Consider the following 13,828-nt stretch of genomic DNA (forward strand, 5'->3'; position numbering starts at 1 on the left):
GAGGAGAGCCAACTGCAAAACAGCACACAACAGGATTTCTGTGTATTCAAAGAAGGAAGGAAAACACATTTCTCTGGATACACAGAGGCGTGGTGGTGGGTAAATGGCCAGGAAGCCGGGTCCCACAAGCAGTGCTGGGGGTTTCCTGGTGGGTCAAGGCAAGGTGCTGGGCCTCCATTGTCTTATCTTTATGGGAATGTCTTCCTGTCTGCCCTGTTAGTGGAAACGCAGGAACAGAAGAGTGAGGAGTTCCCAGCAGAAGCACTGAAGGGACAGTTCCTAGACCTTTGAAGTCCTCGGATGACCCTGGCACCCTCTCCAGAGCATTTGCTGTCCCCCAAGGCTTGTCCCCAATCTAGTCCGTGCTTCAGGGGATAGGGACTGTCTCCCCTCCTGCTCACCTTGCTGAGCCCATTCCATCTGTCCACCAGGTGGATCTTGCTGAAGTTCTGGACGCCCGTGAACACAGTGAAGAGCCCAGAGTCTGAGTTGTTCATCTGCAAAGAGGCAGGGACCAGTGTCGTTAGCCCTGAGATGGGGACACGAGACCTGGACACAGGCATAAGCCTGCCTGTTCTTCAGCTGTGGATGGCTCCCCTCACTGCTGCTCTGACTCAGTGATGGGGACAGACCCAGGGTCTCACTAAGTTGTCCAGGCTGGTTTTGAACTTGCCATCCTCCTGCCTCATACTCCCATGTACAGAGATGGCAAGCCTACTCCATCAAGCCCAACAGCTAATTAAGAAAAAAAAAAAAAAAGAGGCATTTAAGTAGGGAATGGTGGCACACACCTTTAATCCCAGTACTCAAGAGGCAGAGGCAGATGGATCTTTGAGTTCAAGGTCAGCCTGGTCTACATAGTGAGTTCCAGGACAGACAGAGCTACATAGAGACCCTGTCTCAAAACAAACAGACCAAAAAGAAAAGAAAGAAAGAAAGTATTCAATACAAATTCCCCAGGGAAAAGAGTGCTGTGGAAGGATCTAGAAGCTTGATGGAAGGGCCAGCAATGGTAGAATGGACCAGGGGTCATAGGAGCAATAGCTCTGTCAATCCCAGATAGGCTAAGCAGAACAGCTGGGGAGCAGGACTTGGTGGAATGTGTTCTGTCTCCTTGCTTATCCCCACAGGAGCCCCACCCAGGAGCCCCAACCTCAGCTGTGAGAGAAGAATGGGGATCTGTATAGGGGTACTGGGAAGGGCAGGTACAGAAACAGGGCTCTACCCGGGGCTTCTGACTATAAAAGCTCTGACCCTGGGCATTTAACCACTGCCCATCTTGTTACATATTCACCCCACAGGGTCTTCACCTGGGAGACACGGTGATTTCCTATAGCCTGCTCTCCACAAGACTGTATGTATTTCTGTTTTATGAGTTTTATGAGTCTTTTGCTTGCATGTTATGTCTGTGCATCATACACATCAGTGACTAAGAAAGCCAGAAGAGGGCATCAGATCCCCTGGAACTGGAGCTACAGATGATTGTGAGCCACCATGTGGGTGCGGGGAATTGAACGTGGGTCCTCTGGAAGAGTAGTCAATGCTTTTAACAACTGAACACTGAATTTCATCTATGCCCAGTGTAACAGGTCCTGGAGGTGCACGTGACTGGGTCATGTCACTGACCCTCACTACAAGCCCACCCCATCAGCAGACCCCTTGGGGAAAGCTGAGCTGGAGCAGGGAGTTGAGGTCAAGGGTCAGATCTTACCTCAGGTTACCGAAGGCCAAGACTGAGAATAAGTGGGCACCTCTGAGTAGCACTGATGGGACATTTGAGGTCTGCATCTCAAGAACCCAGTCCTCCTCCTCCTGCAGCAAAGCCTCCAGTTTTCTAAACTAAACCCCAGTCACACCCTCCCTCCCCTTAAACTGGATCAGTCCACACCTGAATGCAATACTGGTGTTTTCTGTTTCATGAGCTGCTAATTTCCCTATTTTGCTTAAGACGATGTGTTAGGGTCTTCGCCTGACCGGGGGCTTTCACAACAGTCTATGTGGACTGAAGACACTAACCTCAACAAACAGGCCGAACTTGCCCTTGATGGGGAACATGTCTGGTAAGTATTTGTTGATAAAATTCACGAAGGGATCCTCATAGCCCCACAGGATCTCACCAACTGTTCGGTTCATAAAGGCACGCTGGCCCAAGGTGGCCAGCCCCAAGGTCATCATCAGCTTCAGGCCTGCAGACTTGCTCTCCATCATTACTGCGCCCCCCTGCAAAGGCAAGGACATGGAACTGGGGAGATGGACATAGTGGGACACCCTCCACCATCTTCAGCCAGGTTTCAGGCAAAGAGTTCAGGCCCTCAATGTAGACCCTTCCCTGATCCTTGTTGTTGCCAGGGCAATAATGCCCAAGGGGTTCTGACTAAGTGAACTCCAAGGCAGTCATGAAGTTCAAAGGTCCTACTCAGCCACTGTTACTGCAGAGCCTGACAGAAGCCAATGAACCACCAGGAAACACTGCAGAGCTGGGGCACAGAACAGATTGTTGTTGTTTCTTAATATTTAAAAAGGAGCCACGTGCCAGATGTGGTGATACACACCTATAATCCCAGCACTTGAGGAAGAGACAGGCGGATCTCTGTGAGTTTGAGGGGCCAGCCTGGTCTATATAATGAGTTGCAGGACAGCCAGGGCTGCATAGTAAGACTCTGTCTCAAAGTAATGATAATGAAAAAACAATGATAATGATAATAAATAAATAGACAAATAAATAAAGATTAAAAACAAAAATTCTCCCTCCAGCTCATGCCTTTAATCCCAGCACTTGGGAGGCAGAGGCAGGCGGATCTCTGGGAGTTCGAGACCAGCCTGGTCTCCAGAGCGAGTGCCAGAATAGGCTCCAAAGCTACACAGAGAAACCCTGTCTCGAAAAACAAACAAACAAACAAACAAACAAACAGTTATGGGTTAGTAATTAAGAGAGAGCTAGCTAGTAAGAAACTTAAGCCATCGGCCAAACAGTTTATAATTACTACAAGCCTCTCTGTGTTTATGTGGGACTAAAGGGCTGCGGAACTTGGCTAGAAAGAAACTTTCTTCAAATATCTTGCCCTCACTCTTGCTTCCTCCCCAGGACAGCTGGGACTGCTCTGAGTTGAGTGGGTCCCAGCATGCACTGAGGCACTTACCCAGCAACTCCCAACACAGTGTGCTCAATAAATGGCTTCTCTTCCTGACTCCCACCTGCCTAGATCATGTGACCCTGCTACACTGGTCCCCAGTGGCGCTGACCTTCAGGCTTCATCAGGAACCCCAAGGGAAATCCCAGAGTCTCAGATGGGAAGTGAGGCAATGAGAAGGACGGGGTGGTCACTATGGAGACACTGTGGGAGAAAGCGGGGTAGACATGGGGTAGACACAGGGCCACAGCCTCACCAAGACCAGAATGTTAGGCAGTATAATGTAGTCACTCTCAGAGCCGTGGGACCTGTCCGGCTGGAAATGGAGGCTGCGGTGCTCCACAAAGGACACAGTATCATTGTCATTGAAGGTGATGTTGGCCTTATGTCTGAATTCCCTGTGGAGACACATTGGATCAGCTGGGTGTGTAAGGCCATATGGATGCTCCCCTCAGCTCCCAGCATACCCTGGGAGCCAGGGACCCCATAGTGTTAGTGCATTGATACCCAACAGCACCAAGGCCAAGCTTGCCTCCTCTTGTCTATACACCCCAGCGTCTGCCCATGGCCAGACACTACCACCAACAACCTTCTCTGCTCTCCTTCACCCACCTCCAGGTTCTCTAAGCCCCTATGGAAAGCACCCCAAGTCCCCACATCTCACTTCCACTCAACAATCAGCACCCAGCACCAAGCAGATATCTACACAACCAGCATTTACTGAGGGTTTATTGAAAACTAAGAGACTCAAACTAAACATCTCATCTGGTCCTTGAATGCACCCACAGTGGGTACTATTATCTCCATCTCACAGATGGGAAAACAGGCTTATGGAAGTAAAACTCCTTCCTAAGAGTGGAGGACCAGGCAGCTACTCTTAGAATCCATAGTTTCTTTCATCCATGAGAGCCCAGGATTGGGACATGTGACACTGAATGAGTCTCTACCTCTGGGACCTCAGTTTTTGCATCTGTAGGGTGAAACAATAATACTCCCACCTCAGCAGGTGGCCACCCCCACTGAGAACCAAGAGAGCTGCTAGCAGGCAATCCCCAGGCCCTGTAGTTCTCAGCCCCAGGGGAAACCATACCACAAGTTGGCTTCCTCACTGATCCCCAGTGCCACCATTCTCCCACCTCGGGACTTTTGCATGGCTCATCCCACTGTTCCAGGGCCACACGTCCCCCTCCATCCTTGAAGTCACAAGTCTCCTCACACAGGCCCACACAGATCTACACAGGACACGTCAACTAAGACACAGGCACCCTCCATGCTCTCTGTATCCTACTTGCTTGTGGCCCACTTCTCAGGGGCCATGTTAACTGGTTTCACTTCTACACTATTGTCTAATTTTCCTGACGCAATAGGCAGCCACTTTGCCCCTTTTATGCCCTCTGCACCCCCTCCACTAACACACACACACACACACACACACACACACACACACACACACACACACACATACACACACACCTACACACACACACACACACACACCACACACACACACACACACACACACACACTCACACACACACACATACACACACACCTACACACACACACTACACACACACACTCACACACACACACACACACCTACACACACACTCACACACACACACATACACACACACCTACACACACACCTACACACACACACTCACACACACACACACACCTACACACACACACATACACACACCTACACACACACACTCACACACACCTACACACACACTCACACACACATACACACTCACACACACACACACACACACACACACACGCTCACGCACATACACACACACATATACACACACACATACACACACACACCTACACACACCTACACACACACATACACTCACATACACACACATACACACACACACACCTACACACACACCTACACACACATACCTACACACACACACACACTCACACACACACACACACACACACACACACACACACACACACGCTCACCCCAGGCCCACAACATCACTCCTTAAAGAAATGGTCAGCCATTATGGCCTCCCCCTTCTGTGCCTGGCCCACCACTGGAGCAATGGCCAAGGCTTGGCACAGCAGACCTCCACCACCACAGCCATGTCCCTCTTCCCCCATCCCACCCCACTCCCGGCCTGGTCTCACCTGTAGACATAGGGTCCACGCTCCCGCACTACTGGCTTCTCACCCTTTAGGATCTCGCTGGGATTGACCACCTCGAAGAAGTAGACGGACAAGTAGAAGGGTACAGGGATCTCCTTCCACATTGCAAAGGACAGGCTGCTGGGGTCTATGCGGACATTCTGTAGGGAGACACAGGGAAGAGCCTGAGAAGGGGCTTCTCCACCTAGGCTCACAACAGCTGCCTGAGACTGGCCTGTGCCAAGGACCCCAAAGAGGCAGGAAAGGTGGTTGTGGTGATATGAATGAGAATGGCCCCCACAGGTTTCTCTATTTGCATGCTTGGTCCCCAGTTGGTGAACTGTTTGGAAGGGTTAGAAGGTGTGGCCTTGGGCTGGAGAGATGGCTCAGAGGTTAAGAGCAGTGGCTGCTCTTCCAGAGGTCCTGAGTTCAATTCCCAGCAACCACATGGTGACTCACAACCATCCGTTATGAGATCTGGTGTCCTCTTCTAGTGTGCAGATATACATGGAAGCAGAATGTTGTATACATAATAAATAAAATCTAAAAAAAAAAAAAAGAAGGTGTGGCCTTGTTGGAGGAGGTATGCTGCTAGGGATGGGCTTTGAGGTTTCAAAAGCCCACTCTGAAGCAGGGTGGTGCAAGTGCTCCTCTTTAATCCCAGCACTCTGGAAGCAGAGGCAGGAGCATCTCTCTGAGTTTGAGGCCAGCCTGGTCTACAGAATGAGTTCCAGGACAGCAAAGGATACACAGAGAAACCCTGTCTCAAAAAAAAATAAAAATAAAAACAAAACAAAGAAACAAAAGCCCACTCCAGGCCCATGGTAGTTCTCTTTGCCTGTGGATCAGGATGTAAGTAAGGTCTCAGCTACTCCTCAAACACCGTGCTCACGTGACTTGCTGCCATGCTCCCTGCCATGATAAAGGACTAGGCCTCTGAAACTGTAAACAAGCCCCCAGTTAAAGACTTTCATTCATTCATTATTTCACTTTTTGATTTGCTTTGATTTGTTCCTTTGCTAATCCATTTGTTTCTTTATTCACTCATTAATTCCTTCATTTGTCCACTCATTCATTCATCAAGCATGCTGTGAGCAGCTACTCTTGACAGGTCAGGTTCCAGGAGTGGCAGACAGCAGTGCAAATGAAACAGACTGTCTGTGTCCAGCCTTGTGGGACTTTAACTGAATCAGAGGGACATGGCCTCTGTGCTTTGAGGGGAAGGAAGCCAGTGCCATGTGACATGTTGAGAAAGCAAGGAGAGGGAAGAGGACTGGATTCTTGACAGTCACCAGCTTCGAGGTGACAGAAAAACACCAGGCAGAGCCAGGGCTGGGGCTCAGTGCTTGCCCAGCAAACAGGCAGCCATGGATTCAATCCCCAGCTGTATAGAGCAGACATGGAGGTTCAGGACTGTCATCCCAGCACTTGGGATGCTGAAGCAGGAAGACAGTAACTTTGAGGTCAGCCTGGGATACATGATGAATGAGACTCTGTTTCAAAAGAAAACCACCAATTTTCCCAAAGGCTAGAAGGAAGAGGTGGGCCATTCCCTGACCTCTGACCACTGCTTTCCATAGAGCTAAGCCCCCACCCCCAGCTCATCAGAGACAGCAATGTCCTAATGCCAGGTCTCGGGCAGTTTACATCACCTTCGACTGTCTTTAAACTAGGCCTTCCAGGGCAAGGACAGCCATCCCACTCTCTCCAAACAGCCAGAAACAACAAGTGGAGGCCCTAGAGGCGGTGGCAGGCCAGAGCTGGCAGGTCAGGGTGGATGCCAAGGCAGGCAGACACTGGGTCAACACCCTCCCAGGCCCAGCTAACTTCTCTGGGCCTGGGTTTGTTCTTGAATACTACAAAGACCTGTCACTGAAGCCACACTGGATCTAGCCTGTCCTCCATGGGACTCAAGAATGTAAATTGTCTTCTGAGTATGAATCCCCAACTAGGAGAGGCTACGGCACACCTTACTACAGCTGTGGCCGCCATTCAACCACAGCCTGAATATCTGGCACAAATAGAGAGGCATTTCAGGACCCTGGCAGCAGTAGCCAGAGTGTCCCTGGGTGCCCCATGCCAGGCCTTGCCCTCTGTACTGTACTTCCCATTTTTGGCCAGCACCAGAGCCCTTTGAGGGAGCGACTATCATAGTCACTTCACCCTGATGACATATTAGGTCTTGCCAGGGACCAAGCATAGTGTTGTCTACCTCATGGGCCACTGGGAGGTTTAAATGACAGTTGACAAGGAGCAGTGACTGATCAGGCAGGCTCCTGGCATCACATGTAGCCTAGTGAAAAGTGACCCTCCCTGTTGGGAGCTGCAGAGTACCGCTCCTAAAAGATGGCGCCGGTTTCTGCCTTCCGCCAGCCCGACGGCAAGTGCTCTCTGTGGTAAACAACTCCTAATTTGGTAAAGGCCATGTATCCTCTTAATTCTGCTTGGAGACAACCTATCTTGGCGCTCCACGTGGGGTTAGGTGATTGGTAGTTGTAGACTATATCAGGCCCCGTTTTCTGCTACCCGGGGCCACTCCCTGTAAATCAAGGTTCCCGAATAAACTGTGAGAAGAAGATTCCTCAGTGTTGCATTGTTCTTGCTGGTCAAGGGTGGTCGAGACACCTCCCCACTCTGCCCCACACTCAGTCAAGTAGGTGGATTCTGGCCCACTGTGACTATGGAATCACTTCTTTTTTCAGTCAAAGAAGCCACAGATGGGACCGGCTGACTAGATAGCAGTCATGAAGCTCAAGGCTGAACACACTTGATTCTGTCAGTCCGTTCATCCCGCCCCCTTCCCAAGGCCAAAGATCATAGCCCTACGACAAAGAGTGGGAGAAAGCAGAAAGTTCCCTAAGGACAGTGCTGCCTCCAAGGATCCCCAGGGTCCAGCCCAGAAGGTAGAAAGGCTTCCAGGAGTGTACAGTTGGGTTGGGTATTGAACACTCCATTGAGGGATGGAAAGATGGGTCAGTGGGGAGGTGAGGGTTCAATGCTTTTTGGGTGAGCATGGCCAGAGTTCAATCCCTAGAACCTATATAAAAAAGCTAGGCATAGTGGCACAAGGTTCTAATCTTCTCACCCGGAGGCAGAGACAGGTGAATCCCTGGGACTCACTGGCTTGCCAGCCTAATCACCAAGTACCAGGTGAATGAGGGACTGTTTTCCAAACACAAGACACAGACAGACAGACAGACAGACAGACAGACTGACAGACAGACAGACAGACAGACACACACACACACACACACACACACAGAGAGAGAGAGAGAGAGAGAGAGAGAGAGAGAGAGAGAGAGAGAGAGACTACTTCTCCCAGAGGTAAATAAGAAGCCTGAGGTCAGGCATGGTGAGAAACACTTTCAATCCCAGTAGATCTGTCTCTGTGAGTTCCAGGCCAGTCAGGGCTACATAGTGAGACCCTGTCTCAAAAAGAAACTAAACGGGGGGCTGGAGAGATGGCTCAGTGGTTAAGAGCACTGACTGTTCTTCCAGACGACTGGGGTTCAGTTCCCAGCACCCACATGTCAGTTCACAATTATCTGTAACTCCAGCTCCAGGAGACCCAACACCCATGGAAAAACCTCAATGCATATAAAACAAAATTAAATAAACTTTAAAAAAACTCATTAAAAAGAAACTAAATAAACAAAACAACAATGATAAACCCAGTGCCAGGTATGCAGTTTCTCCCCTCACGTTCTTTTTTGTTGTTTTGGGGTTTTATTTTTCAAGAAAGGTTTCTCTGTGTAACTCTGTTGACTTGGTTGGCCTCAAACTCATAGAGATCCACCTCCGCCCCACAAGTGCACCACCACCACCCAGTATCCCCTCAAGTTCTTGGTCAAGGGGATCAAAACAATACAGGCTGTTATCATTGCTCTCAGTTGCCCACCAGAACTTGATGGTAAGACTCTACTGCTGAGGATACCACACACACTGGTCACAGAACTTACAGAAATCACATTGGTACTGAACTGGAAGTCTCCTCCCTGCTGTTCAGATTTCACAGGGCAGGAAGGTGCTATGCAGGCTACTGGGGAAGAAAATCCACCAGCAGTCTCACCCAGCTGTGACCTCTGCAAGCTACCATGATAACCAGCCTGGTAAGATATGCCCATGGATGCATTAGTGGCATGAATATTATGGGGGTAACCAACCACCTTCTGACTGGATTTAAGGCTGCTCCACAGGGTGAAAAACATGTCTGGTACTATAAATCTGGCCAAGAACCGATGCTAAGAGCTCGCAGGCTCCAGGGGGTGAATGCCCTACTTACTGTGTTAAACAGACATAGTGTTAAACTGTCCCCATCTATGTGTATATGGGCCACAGTAATTGGATTCAGTGGGATAATAAAGAAAAGGAAGGAAGGAAGGAAGGAAGGAACAAAGGAAGGAAGGAAGGATGCTGGCTATGGTGGTGCACACCTTTGATCCCAGGACTTGGGAAACAGAGGCAGGTGTGTCTCTGTGAGTTTGAGGCCAGACTGGTCTACAGAGTTCTAGAACAGCCAGAGCTACACAGAGAAACCCTGTTTCTAAAAAGAAGAAGAAAAAGAAAAAGAAGAGGAAGAGGAAGTGGAAGGAGGAGGAGGAGGAGGGCTGGATGTGGTTGTACACGCCTTTACTCCCAGCACTCAAAAGGCAGAGGCAGGGGGATCTCTGAGTTTGAGGACAACCAGAGCTACATAATGAAACCCTGTCTCAATGGACAAAAAAGCATATAAAGATATAAAGAGGGGCCCATAGAAGAATCTAGGAGGAATAGCAAGTATATAACATTGAAATGCATTGTATGAATGCTGTAATTCTCTAAGAATAAATAAATGATCCTATATTTAAAATAAAAGAAAAATGCAGACAAGGGCTAAAGATGTAGCTCCATGGAAGGGAGCTTGCCTAGCAGGTGCAAGACCCTTGGTTCAATCCCTATCACCATGACAAAATAGACAAAATGGGAAAAACTGAAAGAAAAAGGATCTAGCTGTGTGTTGGGATGCATGATTGTTACCTCAGCATTCAGGCAACTAAGGCAGAAGGTTGACAGCCTTGCAGAGGCAAGCCTAGCCGCACAGCAATCGTCTGTCTCACAATAGCAAGAGAACAAAACAAAGACAAAACAAGCTGTGCCAGGAAAAAGTCCAGGGAGGGAGTTCCAGCAAAGGCTGGCCAGCTGTGAGAGTGTGCCGGGCTCTGGTCCACCCATGACAGGGGTGTTTGTGAAACGAGGCTCTAGGAAACATCTGGAGAGCTGCTGGGAGATTACCAACCTGCCTCTGACAACACAAGACAAGCCCCATGGGTGTCATGACTCTGAGTGTGACCTGGTGAGTTAAATCAGCTCCATTCCCAGCATTGAATAAAGCAGGTGGAGTGGTCCACACCTGTCACCCCAGGACTCCAGAAGCAGACACAGGAGGATCAGGAGTTCAAGGTCATCCTCAGCTACATAGTCAGTTCAAGGCCAGCCTGGAACATAAAAGTCTGTCTCAAAAAGAAAAGGGAAAGAAAGGGTGCAATGTAGTACTACGGGAGGCAGAAAAGGCAGAAGCAAAGCCTTCTGTGTGAGTCCTACTGTGTGAGTCCTACTGTGCGAAGCTCCAGGTCAGACAAGGCTGGCATGTCTCAATAACGGTTTTTATTTTTTATTTTTTTAATAATTTATTTAATTTTATTTTATGTGTATTGGTGTGAAGGTGTCAGATCCCCTGAAACTGAAGTAACAGACAGTTGCGAGCTGCCATGTGGGTGCTGGGAATTGAACCCAGGTCCTCTGAAAGAGCAGCTAGTGCTCTTAACCACTGAGCCATCTCTCCAGCCCTGGTTTTTATTTTTTTAATCACTGAAGTTATTTTAGTATTCGGGTAAGTGTGTGGGTTTGCACATGCCAAGGAACATGTGTGGAAGTCAGAGGACAACTTGTAAAAATTGGTTTTCTCTTTCCACCATGTGGGCCCCAGGGATTGACCTCAGGCTATCAGGCTTGGTAGCAAGTGCCTTCACCCACTGGGCCATCTCGCTGGCCCCTAAATTGTATATCCAAACTAAAATTCACCCATAATTTTAAAAAAGATAAAATGTAAAGTCAAATAGGGTGTAATTTCCCAGCAACTGAACAGAATAGGAAGCACAAGCAAAATAAACGAGGCATACATGAGGTACACAGCCTGGGGAGCCAGCCTGTAGTTGTGTGCACGTCTGAAGCAGATCATATCTGTGCAATGCCCAGTGGCTCTGTGGAGCCCCTGTTTGGCACAGCACCCAGAACACCAGCTTCCAAATGCTGATCGCCACCGGGGGCCAACCTCCCAGCCAAAATAACCTCCATCCCAACTGCACTATTTCTGATGCTATACTCTGCCCAGATTCTGTAGGGTGGATTTTTGGATTTTTTGTATGTGATGAGGTCTCATGTAGCCCAGGCTGACCCTGAACCCTATGTAGTTAAGGATGACCTTGAACTTCTGATCTTTTCCTGCTTCTATACTTCAGTGCTGGAATTACAGGAGGTCCCAGGATGTCATTACACCAGGCTCTTAATGGTTTAGACTTTTATTTATTTGTTTGTTTTTAACTTGAGGTGGCTCAGTGGTTAGGAGCACCTGCTGCTGTTCCAGGAGAATTCAGTTCCTAGCACTCATATCGGGTGGCTCACAAAACTAACTCCAGCTTTCAGGAGATCACCCTCTTCTGGCACCTACACACATCTCTCTCTCTCTCTCTCTCTCTCTCTCTCTCTCTCTCTCTCTCTCTCTCTCTCTCTCTCTCTCTCTCACACACACACACACACACACACACACACACTCCTCTTAACTTCTGAGCCATTTCTCTGGCACTCCCCACACACCATGTTTTAAATGCCAGCTGCCCACACACTCCGGGGATGTCACAACCCATATCAGAAAGATCACATCCCACGGTTTGAAAACTCTGCCCTAGAGGAATTCTCAAGGTGCAAGAGCCCAGCAGAGCTGTGAACAGTGCCCACAGGCCCCTGTCTGGAACAGACTGGCTCCCTTCTCCTCCTAGAGGGCTCTTAGAAAAGCTGGCAAGGCAAGCTCCCCAAAGATCCTGCTTGGCTCTTTTGGTCACAGGGAACTAGTCAGAATCTCAAAAGCATGGGGTGATGGGCGGTTCCCGCTGAGAGCAGGTGGCTGGGAGGCTGAAGTATAAAATGCCTTGAGCCCAATGATTAATGTGGGGAGCATAATGCCTGCAGTGGTGTGGCCTTTCTCTTATCTGAAGCTCAGGGTCCAGTATCTTTCAGAAACAATATTTTTTTAACTTTGGAATTCTTTGGCTGACAAGATGACTCAGCGGGTAAAGGCACTTACCCTCAAGGCTGAGGACTGGAATTGGGTCCATGGGCCCCACATGATGGAGGGACAGAACCTACACCAGAAAACTGTCCTCTGACTTCTGCACGTGCTCTAGCATTTACATGCCCACAGCCCTACCAAAATGATTTTTTTTATTTACAAATTTTACCATGTTATCATTGACCTAAGAGCCCCTTCCTCTGTCTAGCCCTGGTGGCATCTCTAGTGTCATGTCCTGCCACTGTTCCCATCACGCCATCAGGCTGGCATCTCTGCTGTGGATGCTCGCGCACTCTCACCCAGACAGCCTTGCATGGCTGTTTCTTCTGTCTTCAATGTGTCTGCCAAGGAAGCCTCATAGGCAAGGCCCCCGGGATACTGTGTCTGTGCTCAGGAAGGCCCACACAGCTCACCCTGATCCCCGAGCACTCTCACCTACTCTCTTTTTTTCACAGAACTCCTTGCTTTCCCAGTCAGGTTAATGAACTCATCCTGTGTATTGTGCTTATGTCTCCCTGCCTGGCCATAAATCCCACCAATGATGCTCATACTGCATCCGTGAACTCTAGGCAGCGCCAGGCACCTGGCAAGACCTCAGAAGACTTGGAGGAAGGAGCCGAAGCCAGTCCTGGAACACCATAATCCATCAGTGTGGGAAACAAACCCCCAGAGGATCCGGCATCCTGTGGGCACCTTTGACATAGTATGATCTTGAGAACAGAGTTTTGATGGCTCAGTTGTAAAGTGCTTACTTCGTAAGTATAAGGGCCTGAGTTTGACACCCCAGCATCCATATACAAAGCTAGGTGTGGTGGTACATGCCTGTAATCCTAGAGCTGAAAAAGTGAAGACAGCAGGATGCCTGGGGTAAAACCCAGATCCTAGTGAGAGACCCTGCCTTAAAAAACAAGGCGAGGGAGTAGGGATGTAGCTTAGTAGTTAAGAGAACTGGTTGTTCTTCCATAGGACCCAGTTCAAATCCCAGCACCCCCATGATGTCTCATAACCATCTGTAACTTGCCAGGTATGCACACAGTACCAGACATACATGCAGGTAAAACACCTATATGTGTAAATAAAATCATTAAAAAAAAATAATGTGGAGCCGGGCGTTGGTAGCGCACGCCTTTAATCCCAGCACTCAGGAGGCAGAGGCAGGCTGATCTCTGTGAGTTTGAGGCCAGCCTTGTCTACAAAGCTACACAGACAAACCCTGTCT

General features: G+C 49.1%; 1 protein-coding gene across 1 annotated transcript in view; it reads right to left on the reverse strand.

The window, feature by feature from the left end:
- Scarb1 (scavenger receptor class B member 1) overlaps positions 1–13,828 on the reverse strand; it is a 68,831-nt gene that overhangs the window by 22,064 nt on the left and 32,939 nt on the right. The window contains exons 2-5 of the mRNA NM_001244848.2: positions 5,289–5,446; positions 3,388–3,529; positions 2,017–2,220; positions 402–497 (exon numbers count right to left, since the gene is read on the reverse strand). Coding sequence (NP_001231777.1) covers positions 402–497; positions 2,017–2,220; positions 3,388–3,529; positions 5,289–5,446 — 600 coding nt within the window. The remainder of the gene's footprint in view (positions 1–401; positions 498–2,016; positions 2,221–3,387; positions 3,530–5,288; positions 5,447–13,828) is intronic.

This window comes from Cricetulus griseus, chromosome 4 (genome assembly GCF_003668045.3).
Source record: "Cricetulus griseus strain 17A/GY chromosome 4, alternate assembly CriGri-PICRH-1.0, whole genome shotgun sequence".
NCBI lineage: Eukaryota > Metazoa > Chordata > Mammalia > Rodentia > Cricetidae > Cricetulus > Cricetulus griseus.